The following is a 20336-nucleotide window of genomic DNA, read 5'->3' on the forward strand; positions in this document are numbered from 1 at the left end:
AGGTTCTCCAGCACAACTCTGTGGTCAACCTCTGGCAGAGTTGTACTGGAAGTCCTAGAGATTCCTATAGAGAACATATTAATCAAAACTGCAGATAATCAAATCCTCAAAAGTCAAAGCAATGGTAAGATCATGGACTCACCCTGGTTCAGAGAAGATGCAGAAAACATTTGGATTGTCTTGGTCCTCCAGGTTCAATCCTCTGCTCCTTGGCATACACTTGTGATATTCTGTACTGGATCATGGTTATGCACAAGCCCTATTAATCTATTAATCAGGTGGTTGGGATTCTTAATCCAGTTTTTATTGACTCCCTGGACATGTCCATGAAGGTGTGCATCTGCAGATCTCAGAACAGACTATATTGACACGTATGAGGATTTGTAGATCTAGGCTGTTTTTATAGTACTTTTACTGTTTGAAGTACTAGGTAATTCTAGTCAGATTCAGCATTTCCACCATTGTTAAGAGATGGTGAGTTGCTGTCTTTGTTGGACCAAACCCAATATTCCAACCATTGTACTGTGTTGGCCCCTCTTATATGAAATAAACAAAAGACTGCCAGTTTCCAGTGGAATAGCCATGTTAATCTCTTGCAGCAAAAACAACAAAGAGCTTTGTGGTACCTGAAAGATTTATTATAGGTAATCCATTATATGTGCTTGAACATTTGGCCTTGAATGCTTAAAAATTCTAGCTCATATAAAAAATAACAAAACAGCTTCACTTTCTGTGTACTTTCTTGACTATATAACTGTTGGCGCAAAATTTAAATGATATCAATACTGTGTTCAGCCTTAGTAAAATGTGGTCTGTTTAACTGAAGAATCCCACACTGAAGTAAATCTCAAGGATATATTGCCTGGTGCAACATTATTATGGGAAAACGTCTTGAACCACACTGATTTGAGTTTACTTAATTTTGTAGCTACTTTGAGCAGGGATGAGTGGAAGGAAAGGTGGCTTAAGAAAGAATTGTTGCTTTTTTTCTAGCTGTGATCCAGCAGCAGTGAAACTACATCCAGACAGGTGTATATGGAGTGTGTGGAGCAATCTAGAAAAAACATGTGGCAGTCTATCTCTTGCCAGCATGTGCTGTTATCTCAAATTTGAAAAAAGTAGTTAGTGAATCATAAGTTTCTTAAGTGGTTGATGGGTTGCAATATTTCATAGCAGTTTAAAGCCAAGGTTTGGCTTACTATGTGTTTGAACACATACCCTTTGTGATAGAAAGAGCCAGTTCACCAGGATCTGTAGCCTTCAAATTATAGGGAAGAAACAGCAGTGCATACTTTTGCATTTTTGTTTAGATTGCAAGTAGATATGTTAAACAGTAAAGATGGACTAAGTCTGAAATGCTTCTGCTTGCACAAGCAAAGGTAATATAAAAGCTACTCACTAATAGTGTTTCAGTTGCAAACAAGGTCTTTCCAGAGGTTTTATGTGTGTAGTTGGATTAGAGAAAACCCATCTATAGAAATTGCTGTACTAACACACAGACTGGGACTAGACTATAAAATATAATTTAAAGTTGTGTACTTGGTAGAGACTTTCTCACAGTATCTTTGTAAATTATAATGCTGGTCACTAAGAATAATCCATAAGAAAATACTGTGGCTTTTCTCACTAAGAAGGTTCTTCTTATTGCACACATAAGAAGCATTATTACTAAGTTAAGGCATAGGTCTATCAAACATTTTTACACTAACTGGCCATGGCTCTCTAGGGTTTTAGATATGAGTTGTAAATCTAGATTTCAAAATACACTTTGTTTGATAAGGATAAACCAGTATGAAAAACTAGTGACTCCCTCCAGGCCTTACATTTTAAAACCTACTAATGCATTTTAAATCATTCCAGCTGGGGTATATCCTCACCATCACATTATAGCAGTTTTATACCACTTCTAATTGCCATGGTTTTAAACCCTGATATTTTCTTTGTTGACGTAATTTGACTTCTGTATTCTACTACACCGAAGTTTAGCATTAGAACCCTCTGCAAGAGAATTCTAGATAATCCACAGAATTAATAATTAATAATTCCAGAATTTCATAATATGAGCCATGGCTTTCAAAGGGGCATCAACAAATTGCAAGTGTGTGGAAGGTATAAATTTTGAAAGCATTTTAGGTTATAAAGTGTTCTAAATAACAAAAGCAATTCACAGTTACCAGTCAGCTGAACCTAAGGGTCTTTTCTTTTCTATCATGAGAAAAAAGAGAAGGATGGGGAGGGAAAACAAAACAAAAGATAAGTCATGACTGAGATTTACAAGGAAAGAATGAGAAATTAGTGAATTTCAAAAGTCCCTGTATCCTCTTATATTGATCAGAGATAGAGGAAATATTCTTCCTCTATTTTTGATCAACATAAGAGGCCATGGAGACTTTCAAGAGGCCATGTGGACTCTGCGTACTCAGTTTCTAAGGGGAAAACATAAGTTATAACATTTGCTTCACAATCAAATAGCATCTGTCCCAGCTTTGCTATGGTTTGGTCATCTACTGCAGCAGTTCCCAAACTATGGTCCTCCAAATGTTTGGGACTTCCATCTCCCTGAATTTCTGATCACTGGCCATGTTGGCACAAACTTCTAGGAATTGATGTCCAAAAAAATGTGGAGGACTGAATACTGAGAAGCACTGACATACTGGATGCTGTCTTCCTCTTACCAGCCAAGGTGCCACATATCCAGTGTCCCTTTAAGGCAAAGGTTACATGGAGCCAAACATTTCTACCACTGTCACCCATCCTGGTTGATCCTAGTGTTTGCTGAACACAGTAGTCTTTGGTTTGACAGGGGTCATTTAACAAGTCTTCTACAGCCCCAACTGGAAATTCCAGGACCTTCTGCTTATAAATCATGTGCTCTATCACTGAGCTAAAAACCTTTAGGTAGCTATATTGTATTCCTAGAGCAATCATTTCCAACCTGTGGGGATCCAGATGCTGGTTTACAACTCCTACATTCCCTGACCATAGAGGATGTGCTAACTGGGGCTTCTGGGAGTTGAAATCCAGTGTCATATAGGAACCTAAAGTTAGGAACTGCTGTGCTCAAGGATTTTAGTGTAATGGGCAAACAAATAGAAGGTTTATCAGACTAATTCAGCTTTATTAGCAATATGTTTTCCAGCTTATAACAATGATAGCTAAATTTGGCAGCTTTTAATATGGTAATTGCTAAGGCAGATGACATCTGCAGTGCAAACATGACTTTGGATTTAACTAGTCTGCACTAATGTTTAACAGCAAATATTGAACAAAAGGAATAAAGCATCCACCTGCCATGAATTCTGTTTGTTTACGCTTGCAAAATATCTGATTAGAGAGGTTTTTATTGTCTTGTTATACCATGTAAACAATTCAAGCAGAAAATTTCTGGTTCAATCACCCTCACTCAAGAAACGTGTGCTATTATTTTTTCATCCTGCACAGGGCTAGCCTCTAAGAATATAATGCTTGTTCTTTAAAAAAAAAAATTAATCCAGAACCTAGGATTTTGCAATTTATTTTAAGACCTAGAAAGAGACCTCTAAATGTTGAAAAAAATGGTTGCAAATTTTAATAAATTGATACTGGCATTTGGTTTGTCTGTTTATTTGTAAGCCTCAAGGATTTTTTTCCATGAAATTACCTATCTTGTTTCTTCCTTGGAGGTCTTCAAACGGAGGCTAGATGGCCATCTGTTGGGGATGCTTTGATTTGGATTTCCTGCATGGCAGGGGGTTGGACTGGATGGCCCTTGTGGTCTCTTCCAACTCTATGATTCTATGATTCTTCTATAGTGAAAGTTTCAGGATATTTAGGTAGGGGTTAATGCTCATGGTACATATTCTGAGTCCAGTTATCTAGAGAGTATGTTTACTTTTAACAAATTGCCCAAGTTATCTTATCTCTATCACAATTCTCCACTATTAATATTGGCTTCCTGACAACAGTAATAAGAACTTGCAGGTAAGAATATAGCATGAATCATTTTCTAGAAGTTGTTAACACAGATAACAATTAGATAGTGTAAGTGGGGCTCAAGCATCATATGGGGTATGGCAGCCCCCTTTCCACAGCAACATCACAGTCACTGTACCTGTCATACAATTCTGAGCCATGAAAAATGTTGTTTTAATTCTGAAATTACTGTTGTATAGTCTTCATTTCTGGGAGAGAGAAAAACATTGCTTTGCTACTTTTGGGACACAGTCAGTAGGAATTGTCAAAAATATCTCCTCCCTCAGGCCCCAGAGTGGCTGCTCTGAACTATTGGATGTTTTCCTTCTATTAGCAGTACCAGCGTGATGTAGTAGTTTGACACTGGGAGACCAGGGTTTGAATTCCTGCTTACCCATAGAACTCAGTGGATGATCTTGGGCAAATTACATACTCTCAGCCTCAGAGGAAAGCAAGGGCAAATGCTCTCTGAGCAAATTCTGCCAAGAACTCCATGATAGAGTCCCCATAGGTCAGAAATGACTTGAAAGCAAACAACAACAATGCAGTACTACTAAGCTTAATTTGCTACAGCACAAATCTGTCTTACCATTGTAGGAATGTGTACATATTAATTTTGGGCCCTTGTTTTTGAAATTCCACTAAGGCTTTGATTTGTTTAATTCGGCATAGTTGTTACTTTAAATCAGCTAAAGAAGCAAAGTATGAATAAAAGTTAATTTCTCACAATGGAGGGATGTAAGCAGCAGAATCCCTCAAGGACTCTGTTGAGACTGGTGCTATGTTTAGCTCCAGTAAACAGTCTGGGTGTCACTGAACTGGGAGAAGGGACAATAAAATAGAGAATGAGATGCAATGTAAGCAGGAGTGATGTGATGCATAATACTAATTTCACATATACATTGATGGAACTTGAACTGGAAGTGACTGATCAAGAAAGGGATCTTGGGGTTCGGTTTGTTATATAGTTCAGTGAAAATGTTGTAAACATTTTGTAAATGTTTTTTTAAAGAGAGGCAAATTTCTCATTGGCAGTAATTAGAATTAAAATAAGTGTCAGTATCATACTGCCTTTATACAAACCCGTGGTGCAGTCACATTTGGAATACATGTACAGTGCACAGTTAGGGCCACTAAAACTTTAAAAAGTACATTGTACAGATAGGAAAAGTATAAAGGCAACCAAAATGATCAAGGGACTTGAATAACTCCTGTATAAGGAATATATATTTGTGCATATTTGTGCGGTAAGTTGGTAGCATGAGCTTTTGTAGACTTGAGTCTACCTCATCAGATGCATCTACAAAAGGTCATGCTACCAACTTCTTCCTTTCAGTTAGTCTGATATCATGAAAGTGGTGTTGAACAAAGCAGACTAGAGCATAAGAAAGGTAGCAACAAACCTCACCTTTTGTCCAGCTAGAGTGTAATCCAGCAAAGAGCTGTGCATACCTATGTACCACCAAATGTTTAAACTATATGTCAGAAGATATACGAAGTTCTATTTGCTGAAAATAAGCTCTATGAAAAGAAACTCCAGAGTAAATATGCATAGGTGACAATGCCCCTCCCACTGATTTCAGCAAGACATAGAAGTTTGCTGAAATACACTCAAATGTTATTTTGCAGTGCACTGTGTTGAAGTGGTCAAATTTCACTTCTTCACATGGAATATTTCATTCCCTTTCTGATTTCTCCACAGATTTGCTTAGATCAGGAGTGAATGAAGTGCAATCTGCAAGCAACCTCTAGGATTTTTGCCTCCACATGCTCTCTGGGGGCATGGAGACATTTTTGTCACATTTGTGCCCCTCTGTACCAATTTAGGCCCAGGTGGCAAAATTGTGGCAAAAAATGCTACCACACCTCCTAGAGAACATTTGGGGCAAAAATTGATTATTTTGTGGTGGCAGTTGCAACCCTCAAGGTTTTCAGAGGGACCAAGGGAAGACGGGCCCTTTTGGAGTGGCTTGCCACTGCCCCTTTGAGTGCCGGATTGGGGCCTCAGCAACTGTATGGCCCCAATCCAGCAGTTTGCCAGCTCAAAAATAAGCAGCAAAATGCCACTCCTTTTCGAGCCGACAAAATGCCGCCCTTGCCGCTTCAGTGCTGCTTTTGCTCCATTTCTTTGGTGCAGTGTGTATAAATGCTGCGCCGTAGGAACGTACCCATGCCACCCACCATCTGTTTGGGCGGGCAGCATGACGCAGCTTGGGGATGGAGTCCGGCATGCAGTGTGTGGTTGCCATGCCCCCACTCGACCCCGATACTGGCTCATAGTGCTGGTCTGTTCAGCCCTTAAATTAGCCTTCTACAGTAGGTCTCCCTGGCTTAGATGGTTGGTAAAGTTGAGATAGAACAGCTGCTAGTTTCTGATTGCTGTTAATGATCCACAATAGAAACAAGATTCAGGCTTATATGCTTTATCCTTTATATATTTTACACTAATTTCTTTAGAGCATATAGCCTTTTACTGTGTCTTAGGTAATGTTTAGACATACAGTCGGCCCTTCTTATACACGGATTTTTTATACACGGATTCAAGCATACACGGTTTGAAAATGTTCCCAAAAAGTATAAATTTACCTTGATTTTCCATTTTTTATAAGGGACACCATTTTGCTATGTCATTATATTTAATGGGACTTAAGCATACACGGATTTTGTTATACACGGGGGATCTTGGAACCAAACCCCAGCGTATAACAAGGGTCCACTGTATTTACAATAATATCATTTTAACAGTAGCTGTCCACTCATTCCAATACATTACTTGTTTAAATCGATGGTTCTGATTTACGTAAGGGGAATTCGGATGAAATCAGCAGTTGAAGTGCCGATTGTCAAACAAGTATTTGCAGTTCAATTTTTTTAAAAAGCTAAAGTCCTGTGGCAGAAATGAATCTTATTAAGAACACATTGGAACTGGATCCCACTTGGCCAATCCCCTGGGAAGAGACAATACCATTTCTGTAAAGACAATTGGCTCTAAAAAGGAGCAGAAATAATGGTTTTATTTTTTAAAATAAAATAATTTTTCTTATGTTGATCTTTCTCTCCCATTTTTTCCTCCCTGTCAGGTTGGAAATGAATTTGGATATTTTCCAAAGGACTTACTTGAAATAAATCATATTTATACCCATGATGAGCTAGAACTGCTAACAGATGTAAGTTATTTGTACATTTATTTTGATCTATATACGTACCATTCTTTCTGAGAGCTTAGAAATATTATAGATAAGCCTAAAGGGACCACAATTTTTTTTAAAAAAAAACAACCAGACAATATAAATGGAGAGAAGAAAGGTCTGAAGAGAAGAGGGAGACAAACACCATAAAATACGACTAATGTTTCTGACCACTGGATTGAGAACACTTAGGCGGGTAACAGACCACCATTTCAGACGTCCTCAGGACGTCCCAGTTTGAAAAAGGGGCGTCTCTTCTAGACGCCCCTTACCCTGTTACGGACAGAGTCCGTAACAAATGGCGGTGGCCGTTCCACACGGCCACTGCCATTTTTATGTAACGGATGCTCTGCGTCCACACATCGCGTGGCAGAAGTGACGCCGCAAGTGCGTGCTTTGGCACTTGCGGCGTCTCTTCCGGGTTGCCGGAAGGAGCGCAATTTTCGCGCTCCTTCTTTGCAGCGCAGAGGAGTCGCGCGGTTTGGCTGCTGCGACTCCTCCGCGCTGCAACCAGCAGCGGCCCAAGATCGCCCCTTTTGGGTGGTCTGTAACGGGCCTTCATTTCTCTGACTATTTGGAGTGAGGTTGCAAGAAAGCCAACTCATAGCTGATCAGGCTCATGCCCCTTGTGACCTGCCAAGCTGGTCAAACACCTTGTAGGCCACAGTACCAGACTTTGTGAGTCATATTATACAGGCATATACTGAACAGTATCTGTCTGCTTAAAGGACAGTATTTTGTACATTTACTCAGAAGTAAGCCTCACTTGTGTTCAAGAAGGCTAACTTCCTAGAAAGTGGAAGGTCTGTTGCTCTGTGGAAGAGCACAAGCTCTCTACACAGAAGGTCATACGTCCAATCTCCAACGTCTCTTGGTTTATTCTGGAGTTGTACCAGATCATGTAAAAAAGAAAAGAAAGAAAGCTAGAAAAGAAACATATGCTCAATGGAGCAGGCACAGAAGCAAAAGAAAGGAACAGCCTTTCCCTGGTGTAGAGGCCCTGAAAGTTTAGACCACAGAGGTCTAGACAGACCAATAATTGGACCTACTCTTAAGCAACTTCTTAAAGGTACATTTGATTATAGCCCTGTCCTCCTCCTTGCTAAATGTCAGTAATAATAATAGTAGTAGCAGTAGTAATAGGTAAATGTTTATAGGCTCCAGTCTAGCATTTTTATGCTTTATGCAGCTTAATCCTGTGCATATTTAGCCTTGAATCCTGGTTTTGAGGAATAGGTCACATAAGATGAGGATCATGATAATACAGGCATACTTCACTAAGGGGATTATCACACGGAGACACTGAACATGCACAAAAGGTTCTTGGAGCGTTCCTGAAGTGCGAAGGTGTGATAACGCATCGCGTTTCTAAAATGTCATTGAGGCATCCTGCTTCTCTCCTGTCGCTGAAACGTTCGCGGAGCAACCATTTTTGAATAATGGAAGATCCCGTTATTTAAAAAATGGCTGCTCCGCGAACACTTTGTCAATAGAAGTGAGATACCTCATTGATGTTTTAGAAGCGCGACAAACTAAATCTTCACGCTTCAGAAATACTCCAGGAACCTTTTGCCCACAGTAAGGCTGCATGTGATATGCTCCTTAAAGCCTCTAACAGTGAAGCTCCTTTTCATAAAGTCCCCTTTTCCTCATCCTATTAGCTGTAAGTTTTTTTAACAACATCAACATTAGGAGGATAGTGAAAGAGGTCTAGAGAAACACAGACATTCATTTTCAGATTGTAGCAATGTGTCTGCTGTAAACAATGCAATTTAGTTTGAGCTGGGAAAGAGCAGGACTCTAGCTGATCTTACAGTAGCTTTGTGCTTGCCTAAAACAGGAAAGATAAACAGCAGCTGCCCCCAGAATCCATTAATGAGCAAAAAAAAGAGGAAAAGGGAGACCACATACACTTGCCTCACCTTCTACCGCTAACATGTTAAAAAACTAAAAGACCCATATATCTATAAGTTTCACCACCAAAATGGAAATCATAAGAAAATGAGCTGGTTAAGAAAAAAAAAGTGATTCCTGCATGCATTTTGCAAAATGCCTTGCTGTAGAAGATTCAAAATATTTTTGTTTAGTCACATAAGGCTGACCTGCCTGTTAATTTCACACATCCATTGCTGTTAGTTTTGAATTAAAAGTTTGCTGAAACATGCTGAAGTGATCTTCTCTTTTGTAGTGTAGGAACCTATTCCCATTCTTTCCATGTTATTTATGCTTCTTATACTTGTTGCTGTTAAAGAAGTAATGTCTAGGAACACATCTACTTCATTGAGGTATACTTGTAGGTATATCTGATTACATTAAATGTGCTTTTCTCCCACATAAGAAGGCATAGATTTGCAGTGTAAATTGTGACAATAATCTAGGAACATCCTTGCTGTCACTTTTAATCAGATAACTCATTTGTGAGTTCTAATAGGCAAATAAAGCTACCTTTCACCTAAACTGAAGAGAAATTAAGATATGGCAAATTTTATGTGAAAAAGTTGCTTTCCTTAAGTTACTAAAACTGTTTTCATCTCCTTTCAGGAAACAGATTTTGTTTGCTTTGATGGAGGCAAAGATGATTTTGATAGTTATAATGTGGATGAGCTTTTAAAAGTATCAGAGGATATAGTAGCCAGTGATGACAAAACTGAGCTGGCAACTGAAAAGGAAGAAGAGACTGAAGAGTCTAATGCTATGGGCTCTGTAGAGTCTGCTGATATTGAGAGTGAAAGTTCTGAAGTAGGCCTGGAGGAAGAAAATGGGGACGATGCCAAAATGGGTGAAAAAACCAACGTTCTACTTAAAGAGAATGTAGAGGAAATTCTTGATTCCAAGAGTGAAGACCTCATTGTAAATAGTGACACAGATAATTCTCAGGGAGACCAAAGTGCACACCAGCCTCTTGAAGAAATGCTGCAAGAAACATTAAAAGTGCCAAACCATGAAAGTGCCAGAAACTCTAATATATCTCAGGGAAAAGCAAACCAATCCAATTATGGAGGCAAAGATGATGGAGCTTACACGCTTCTACATCAAGATGTATCAGCGGACCTGAAAACAACATTTGGCTCAACTACAGATGCCATTGTATCTGATGATGAGACAACCAGCCTTGTTACATCACTTGATGGTGATCTGGAGGAAGATCTGGATACTGATTCTTATGAAACTGAGAAGCTAGAAGAACCAAAGCAGCAGTCAGAAGAAATTCCTTTACTGCCTTTTACAGAAGGAGAAGCCAAATCTTCAGATGATATAGAGTCTAAAAGGATATCATCTAACTCAGAAACAATTGAGTTTGATCATGACAACACTAAGAAAGCTGCTGCCAAATTAATTCATGAAAAAAAGGACAACTCTGGTTTATTAACACATTTAGGGGACAAATTTTTTGCAATTGTCAGTGGTGGTGAAAGAACAGCAGATAAAACTGGTGGCAACAAGGTTGATTTCAAAGAACAAAATGAGGAAGAAGAGGAAGAGGATGAAGAAGAGGAGGAGGAGGAGGAGGAGGAAGAGGAGGAAGAGGAGGAGGAGGAGGCCCTAATCAACAAGCAAGAAAATGCAGAAGACATGGTAGCTAATTCAGAATTTTCATCAGAAGATGATCCCTTTACATCAGAACATGATCTTTTCAGAAAGCAGATACATAATGCAGACACTGAAAACCCTAAGGAAAAGAAGTATAAAACTCAGGACTATGAGGGAAAGGATGCACAAACTGAGGAGAAACCTGTTACAGAACAAGTGCACAGCACTTCTACACATAATTTTGGTACATTTCCCAATTATGGAGATGATCAGCAACCAAAAGCCTTTTCAGAAACAAATGGAAATAGATTAAATCCATCCCTAGGTCACATCAAAGATGACTCAGATGGCTTTTCCCTTCATAAGGTAAGGAAAGAGAAGGAAACAGAAGAGAGAAATGTGGATGATAGCTTGGAAAATGATACAAAATACAAAACCTTATGGGGAAAAACGGTAAAAAATGATGAGGAGGATCTTGTTGTACCAGACTTATTGGAGGAATTGACAAATGGCTCTCAGAGTGATCTAGACAATGATGATGTCCTGGAAAGCAAAACAAACTATAATACAAAGCAAAATGGAGAAGATTTTGAACTAAAAAAGATATTTGGCAGTAAGAAGCAATCAAATGATTCTACTATGGAAAATATTTCTTCTGAGAAAGGTCCTGACATGCCTACCAAAGAGTCTCAGCAAGAAACTGAGCCAGATTCAGAAGACCATAAAGAGGATGAAGAGGAAGATGACCATACAAGTAGCGAAAAAACAATAGAGAAAAAGTATATTTTTGAAGAATCCAAGAGAGCAATACAACATAAAAACATTACTCAGAAAAGTATTGTTAATAATGAAGCTGAACACTTAGATCAAGTTACTAGAGCAGATATGGGAAGAGAAAAATCACCCACAGAAGAACTTCTGTCTCTGGAGCTAGAAGCAGAAGATGAGTTTACAGAAGAACTAGAAGAGGGGTTATTACAAGATGAAAATGCAGTTAGTGCAAAGTTGTCAAAAGAAGGGCATACAGATGAACAAGGTTTCACATTAGATGTTGAAAGTGCAGATCCTCTGCTGCAAATGCCAAATGATGCTATTTCAAGAGCTGCTAATCCTGTTGACGAAATGGGAGATGCAAGTACAGCATTTGAGCAAGCCAAAAAAGAAGTTGGCATGGGAGATTTTAATGAGGAGTATAGAGGAATGCAAGTAAGTGAAGATTCTCAACTGAAGGAAAGTAAAGAGGAAAGACAAAAGGAAGTGGTTACAACAGTATTATCTGAAATGGAAAATTCTCTGGCTGGGAAGAATAAACAAATAAAAAAGATACATGATGAAATAACACCAATCAGTTTAAGTATATCTGAATTGGAAGGCAAAGATGACTTTAATCAAACCAAGGAGCATCTCCCTAAAGATTTTTCACAGGATGGCCTTAAAGAGCTACAGACTTCAACAGAGGAGACAGAAGATAAACACCAGCATTCCCATGAGCCTAAAAGTGTGTTGGAAAACACAGATGAAGACACAGAGTCAGACTACAGTGATGATGTTAGGCAGCTCATTATAATGAAAGAATTCCTTGATGAAAAACGTATTGCACGTTTAGAAAAGTATGTTGGGCAACAACATGTTTTCAAGATAGAATCTTTATTTCATGATATGCAGTTGGAGCTTCTGCTTGCTCAGAAACACAGTGACAGCTATGAGAACACTGAAAAAGCTTTGGACCAGATCCTTGAATCTTCAGAGTCTAACATTTTGGATATTTTGAACAAAGCTTTAGATTCAAGAGAGGCAGAAAATAAAGAAGAGGTGATCAAGGAAATTGACTTGTTTGATGAGGAAGCTGCCTTGATGGATGATATTCAAGAGCTGATGTATTCATTAAGGCAAAAATACTCTCCAATTAGTGACAGTACTCCACTTGCATCTGTTTTAGAATCTGAGATGGACCCTGGTGAATCCATTACAGGTAAGATTTTCAGGTTGTAATCCTGTACAAACTTACTTGAAAGTAAAGCCCACGAGGGACTTAACTGCTGTGCAGACTCAGGAGTTTATCACACGAAGGAGGTCGGGAGTTTATCACGTGAATATCCCAGAAAAATTATGTAATTACATGAAACGATTTCACACGACGTCACACAAAACCTGCCATTAAAGTGGTCACAAATAGGCATTAAACCATGTCTTTTTTACTTTTGGGATTTCAGCGACAATGCATTCCTGATATCACTTTACAGTATTTGTGCAATTTCGTGTGATAATCATTCATGCAATTACTTGCCATTTTTGCTTTTTTGCAGGATGCTTTAAATGTGCTTTAATGTTGAAATTAACCCCAGTGTGATAAACTCCATAGAGTTGGTGACAGGCCTCAAGAATAAATAAATGCCAGATACCTTAGTCACTTCCTCAGGGGCACTGTTACAAAAACAACAGCACAGACTCTCATGAAACATCTAGGACCAAACAGTTGAATTTGGCACAGGCCTTTGTGGACTCCAGGTTAATTTGTCAGGAAGCTTTGGGGCAAACTTCTTAATGTCAGATATTTGGACTTATGGAAAACTGATTGTTTGGTCCCATCTCAGGAGATAGGCAGGGTATAAAATAAATAAATAAATAAATGTTCACATTTTTTATCCCAATTCTAAAAACATTACCAAAGTTAGAAAAGTGTATCCAAGAAAGCTTAACAGTGACAACTTTGTAGAAAAAGCTTGGCTTCATAACCCATCTCTATCCCAGTTGCACTCTCAGACCTGGTTGTCAACTAAGCTGTCTGACTAAATCTTAAGATGGTAAACCTTCACCTAATTGGTTTCAGAATGCATACTGTAATATTCCACTAAAAATATTCTCCACGTAAGAAACTAGGATAACAGAATGGGGGGTTAAAGTACAAGATATTCTGCCCAACCTGTAGTTTCCTATGTAAAAGAAATTACTTTCCGTATATACTTGAGTATAAGTCGACCTCACGAACAAATCAAGGAATGGTTTTGGGGCCAAAATTATGGATTTAGATATGACCCGTGGATAAGTCAATGATAAAACTTAGGGGCATACAACAAAGGATCTAAATGATGAAGCAAAGGAAAACTACGCCAAAGAACTTACAAAATTCTGGCAGACATAACCGTTTGGGCTTACCCTAAAGGTTGGATGGATAAGAGAGTGGGGGGAGGGGGGTGTCAATATTTCCAGGACACATCACACTCTTGCCTTTCACCAGGGAATGGTTCCCTTTATAGGAGTTAATGTACAGTATTTACATTGACCTATGGATAAGTTGACCCAGGTTTTTGGGTCAATTATTTTGACTATAATTTCTAGACTTATACATGAGTATATACAGTACATCATTTGAGCTACAACATATAGCATGAAGTGGTACATCCTAGACACAGGTTTATCACATCAGAAAGAACGTCTGAAGCTGTAATCTCTAGAAGGGCTCACTAGAAACACAAAGAGGGAAATGTACAAGCCATATTCCCTCAACCATCACTTTGCTGTCTTATAAAATGACATGTCTGGAGTGAAGAGCCTCATTAGATGGTTCTGAGCCCTGATTTCATAGGGTTCTAGATTTCATCAGTTACATGCAGTCCAAAATAGTAACTCTTCCAAGCTCTGTCAAGATGACATGGTCTTAAATCTCATCACTGCCCTACTTCACTCCAGCAAACATGCATGTACTTTCAGACTTTTCTTAAAAATGGAAATTACCGTATACTATTTCAACTTGGAAAGTCTGAAAATACATGTATGTTTGCTGAAGTGAAGTAGGGCCGTGATGAGATCTAAGACCATGTCACCTTGACTTCCCTGACTGAAGAAAGGGAGAATAAAAAAGTAATTTTAACAAGTATCCACAAATAATTGCAGTGCATAATTAACCTTCTTGCAGACAAATGTGGTGCATGTATTCCATAAGTATCTGATTCAGAATAACTGAAATTAAACTGAAGTATTTTTCAGACAAAGAAAGATGGATCTGAAGATGCATAATTTAATTCAAAAAGTAGACACGGTCTTGGTAATTATATCCTAACTAAAATATATACTTCTGTTCACCTTAGTTAATGGAAAACAAATTGACAGTGACAGACAACATGTAGAAAGCCCAGATGAGAGCATAGATCATAACCATCCATACGATGCAGAGCAGACATCAAAAAAAGAAATTCTTCATCTGGATCAACCAAAGGCAGATGAAAACATTTTGGAAGGAACAGGAACTTTGGATGAAACAATAACTAAGGATGTCTTTGACAGTGACAAAAAAGAGCCAGATATGGATAGACCCTTACAACTAGTTGATTCAGGAACTGAGAAAGACATCGTGACTGGTAAGTTTCTTGATAGCTTTGTTCTTAAATGGTTTCCTTGGGGGCCGGGGGAATCAAAGAAGTATCTGATGGTGTACGTCTGTAGTGGAAGCTCCTGGCAGTGGCAGGATGGGGATGGTCCTCTTCATTGTGCAGCCTCCCACTCTCTAGAATGTGTCCTGTGGGGTTGGGAAATGTGGAAATATGAAAAAAAGCAGTTCCCACGGCTTACATTTTTATTTAATTGATCTATGTTAATTCATTCATGGAGTTCTTTTTGGAATTAAAGGGCTGTTGTTATGTTTTTCCTGCACCCCTCCATGAAGGCTTTCTCTGGATCCTGCCAAGATCACAGGTTCACTTGGTGAGAACACAGGAGAGAGCTTTTTCAGTGGCTGCTCCCACCCTCTGGAATGCCCTTCCATGGGAAGCTAGGCTGGCCCCCTCCCTGCTTGCCTTTCATTGGCAAGCAAAGACAATTTTATTTAAGCAGGCATTTGATATATAATTCACATAAGGGTGGGGGTTTTTTTATGAAGAAGGTGGGTTTTAGTTATGCTTTTAACTTTTGTATATTTTTATGTGATTTTATATTGTGTATAGATGATTTTATTTGTTTTGAATTTTACTAATGTTTTAAAATGTGAACCGCCTTGGGTTCCTACTGGGAGAGAGGAGGCATAGAAATGAAATGGAATAATAAATAAATAAAATACATAATACAAATATATACACACCTACCCATAGTGGAGCGGTGGGGAAATTGCCTTCTGCAGGCTGCATGTGATTTCCACACCCATTTCTGAATTCCAGCATCCCTCCCAATTTTGTGTTGCAAAAAATGCTCCCAAACTTCATAGGGTTTGTGGGGGCAAATTTCTCCTCTCTTCTGTCCCTAAGGCCAATTTTGGAAAGGCCTGTTTTGCAATCGGAAATCAAATTGGTTTCCCAGTTGACATCCTTTTGTGAACCAAGACTTTCCTGGACTTGAAATGCTCAGAGGACCAAAATCATGTCAAAATTGTCTCCAGTGTCCTCTAGGGACTATTTGGGATCAAAAAATTTAAAAAAGTCTAAACCAGTGCTACTGAAAGTGGTGACCCTGGACCAGTGCTGGTCCCTGGCAAGTTTCCAAGGGAATAAAACCAATTGTATCCAATGGGAACAAATTTTAGTGGCAGTTCCTAGCACATGAGAAAAAAAATAATTCCTAGTCTCCCATATCAGATAGCCTGAGAAGCACTAGTCTAACTAAAAAGGTTACCAATGTCAGATAATTTGTTAGGTCCTTTAGATCCCACAAGAACATGTGAGAAACAAAAATATAGTTTAGTCAAAATCATTCATGAAACTTTGTTTTTAACAGAAGGTCCACTTGAGGTGAAGGATAATGTAATAGAAGAGGGAAGCAATCCATCTGAAGGAGATTCTCCTGCTCCATATATTTTTGGCTCCTTGGATGGTGCAGTGCTATTAGCAAAGGAAAATATGCGACCGTTCACAGATATTGTAAGTATTTTACCTACTTTTGTATATAGTGTACTTGTACTATGTGTATGTAACTTATATGGATAATAATTTGTAGTTATGGGATCTTAGAGCACCCTTGAGACTGAGAAAAACGTTGGTAGCATAAGCTTCCATAGACATCAGTCTACATCTGATGAAGTAAGCTTGAGTCTATGAAGGTTTATCCTACCAATTTCTTTTAATCTCAAAGGTGCTGCAAGATAATTTTGCAAACTTATCCAGATTAACATGGCAATATCTTTTAATTTGGAGCCACCATTGATCTCAAAAGATCTTGAGCTGCTTTAATTCTGTTTAACAATCTCAACATGGTTTCTTGACTTGTGTAGGATTGGTATTAAGAAGGGCTGCCTTAAACCAGTGGCATAGTGGTTTGAATGTTGAACTACGATTCTGGAGACCAGGGTTGAATTCTCAGCCATGAAACCCACTTTTGTTGCCTTTTGTTGTTGTTAACTGCCTTTGAGTCTTCCCTGACCTGTGGCAACCCTGTGGATGAAACACCTCCAAAGTTCGGCTCCGGATTGCCATAAACTGGAAATTACTTGAAGACACACAATACACATCAGATTCTTGTAGTCCCAGTTTTGGGGGGGAAACAGAATAATAATAATAATAATGAAGAAGCCTGCTTTTCCCCCAAAATTGGGACTTAAAGGGGCTAGAAGAACCTGATGTGTGGTATTTGCCTTCAAGTTAAAAAAGTAGGATATGAAACGATATGAGCCACTTTGGGTCCATCCAGGAAGAAAGGCAGCATGCAAATGATATAAATCAATTTTATTATTATTATTATTATTATTATTATTATTAATTATCCTTTTTTCCCAAAATTGAGACTCGAAGTGGCTACAATAACCAGATATGTGTGTTCTGTGCCTTCAGGTTGTTGTTGTTATTATTATTATTAACTTGAAGGCCATCAGGCTCTTATAGGCACTTTTGAGTCTCAGTTTTTTGGGGAAAAGCAGGATATAATTAATTAAATTAAAATTAAAATTTAATTAAAAATAATAATTGTAAGCCGCTCTGATAGCTATTAAGGCTGAAGGGCGGGTATAAATACCATAAATAAATAAAATAAATAAATATAAAATGGTATGAGCAGATCTTCCAACTTTCATGTCAACCGTCGACACCCATCCTCCTATGCTATGAAATCGCCCACTTTCTGTGTTGCAATATGCCGATGACACTGTATTACTTTCGTTGACTCAAGTGGGCTTATCGAGAGCCCTGAATAGATTTAGTGAGTATTGTGTTGAGTTCCACCTACAGATAAATGTTACTAAATCAAAGGAGCTTGGATTATACAGTTCTCTAATTGGTTGTGCTGCTTGAGAAGCAACTTCTAGATTGGACTGAATTATCCTGCGAAATTTTGCTGTTGTATCTTCAAGGTGTGTTGTAACCGTTAATTGATTTGTAAGGGAGAGGCCATGGCCCTGGCCCAAGTTTGCTGTCGAGGTTCCACTTTTTCCGCCGCTTCAAAGTCTATTAGGAATTTTTCTTTAGATGCTGGCGGAACGATAGATGGTGACCGTGAAATATCAGTCTGGATAGGAGTTAATAGCGAAGAAGACCTATTTATAGTAAGAATATTTTTAGAATGATCATCTCTCTGAGTTATAAAGGGCATATCATTGCAGTTCATAGGTTGTCCTTTGTTCACTTGATTTATTCGACAATCATCATTTCTTGGAATTATTGTGTCAGAAGATAGGGAAGCTTCCGCTACACGCTGGCTGTTATTTATCAATTCGATTGCTTGGCTAAGATTATTCCATTCCTCCTTGAGTATGTTAAGTTCAGTGATGTTATTTAGCTTGTCCTGAGGTGCGGATCTAGTGTTGTCTGTAACAATTACTTCAGGTTTTCTTTCCTTATAGGATATGAGAGGGTTGATCACACTATTTGTATATACCCTCACACAGTGTATGTCATAGTTTTTTTTTTATCAATGATGACTTTTTAGCCAATAATACATTAGAAGCTGCAGAGGAATTGAAAGTCAAGATTAGTCTTGAATAAGTCTTGAAACCTTGGAATGGCGGCGTTTCCGTAATTTCATTTTAAATGAATTTTACCCACAATTAAATATAGATTATATTTATGCCACTCATGCTGTCTCTGTTGTTGCTTGGATCAGTATTAGCCTTGGAATGCCATCCTTTCCGTAGCTTCGTGTTACAGCCAGCAATTAAGATAAAATGTTCGGAATGAGGAGGAGGTTGACAAAAATAGGCTTAAACAGCACTTAAACAAAAACAAAGCCAACGCTCCGGCTGTTTAGGTTTAAACAGACTGATAAAACCTTGCAAAAATTAAAAGCAGAGGCTCTAAACGCAGCGCCTCAGAGCAGCGTCTAATCGGGCTAACGCCGTTTGAAACATTTTACTTGTTTTAAAAATACTTTATTTTAAATCAATTAAATAAAATTATTAATTGAGAACGTAAATAAATTACTAGTTTATTTTAAATATTTTTAATATAGGTAATATTTGAAATATTATTATTATTATTATTATTATTTATGAATCTCTCGTTTCCCCCAAAAAATGGGACCCGGAAGCGGTTGCTTTCAAGTTGTTGTTGTTATTAAAAGCCTAAGGCGAAGGGTTGACCCCCTCACTTCCGGTCGGAACCCTGCTGCGCGGCGCTTCCTCCTTCCGGCTTCTCTCTCCAACCGCCTCCTCCTCAGGATCAGAGCGGCCCGGGTTGATGACGTCATCATCATCACCCTCCTCGTCGGGGTCGCGGGAGGAGGAGGAGCAGGGGGCGGGGCCAGAGCGAGTTGACGTGTCCCTGAGGGACGGTTGGAGCAGCAGCAGCAGCAGCAGCAGCAGCGCCAAGGGGCCAACGGGCAAAAGGCGCCAGGCAAAGTCCTCCTCCTCCTCCTCCCCCTCCCTCCTTCCCCTTATGGAACCCTCCGGAGGCCCCGGGGGCGGCGCTGCCACCGCCACCACCACTTTGCTCCTGGGGCCGCTCTCCCGGGGCTACGCTTCCCTCACCGGCCGCCTTCTGCAGGTGAGAGGAGGAGGACGGAGGAGGCACTAAGCTAGAAGCCTCGGTTCGTCCTTCCCGCGCCTCTTTGGCTTTCTGTGGAGGGGGAGGAAACGGAGAGAGAGCGAAATACAAGCTTCCCCCCTTCTCTCCCCGTTAGGCATCCAGACTGGAGGAATAACCCAGTTTGGCACCGCTTTGACACTTTTCTGGCTCAGGGCTATGGAATTCTGGGAGTTGGAATTGGTTGTGGGGCCCATGGACTACATGTCCCATATCCTTAGACTACATGTCCCTTACTGATGGACTACGTGTCCCATATCCTTGGACTATATGTCCCATACTGAGGGACTACACATCCCTTATTGATTGACTACATGTCCCATATCTTTGGACTACGTGTCCCTTACTAATGGACTGCTTGTCCCTTACTGAGGGACTATATGCCCCATGCCCTACATGTCCCATACTAATGGACTACGTGTCCCATACCTTTCAACTGCATGTCCTGTACTGTTGGACTACATGTCCCATACCGTTGGTGTCAAACTTCTCCCTCCCTCCATTTAGTTATAGCAAATAGCCAACATATTGGTGTCAGACTGTTTTGTTCTGGAAAGCAGATGCAGCCCATATAAAGCATCTATAGCGCCATTTAAGGACGTATTTAAAAGCAGTGGCGTTTTTTGTGGAGAAATGCATCCCATAAAGAGGACTGGGATTAAGAAGAGGCTGCCTTAAACCGTTGGTGTAGCGGTTGGTGTGTTGGACTATGGCTTTGGAGACCAGGGTTCGA

General features: G+C 39.4%; 1 protein-coding gene across 3 annotated transcripts in view; it reads left to right on the forward strand.

Moving 5' to 3' along the window:
• Positions 1-20336, forward strand: part of MIA3 (MIA SH3 domain ER export factor 3) — a 56507-nt gene that overhangs the window by 6935 nt on the left and 29236 nt on the right. For all 3 annotated transcript variants that reach the window (XM_089529373.1, XM_089529374.1, XM_089529375.1), the window contains exons 3-6: positions 7032-7118; positions 9681-12642; positions 14759-15028; positions 16374-16516. In XM_089529373.1, the coding sequence (XP_089385499.1) occupies positions 7032-7118; positions 9681-12642; positions 14759-15028; positions 16374-16516 (3462 nt within the window). The remainder of the gene's footprint in view (positions 1-7031; positions 7119-9680; positions 12643-14758; positions 15029-16373; positions 16517-20336) is intronic.

This window comes from Sceloporus occidentalis, unplaced genomic scaffold (genome assembly GCF_023333645.1).
Source record: "Sceloporus occidentalis isolate IW3139 unplaced genomic scaffold, rSceOcc1.0.p SCAF_6, whole genome shotgun sequence".
Taxonomy (NCBI): Eukaryota; Metazoa; Chordata; class Lepidosauria; order Squamata; family Phrynosomatidae; genus Sceloporus; species Sceloporus occidentalis.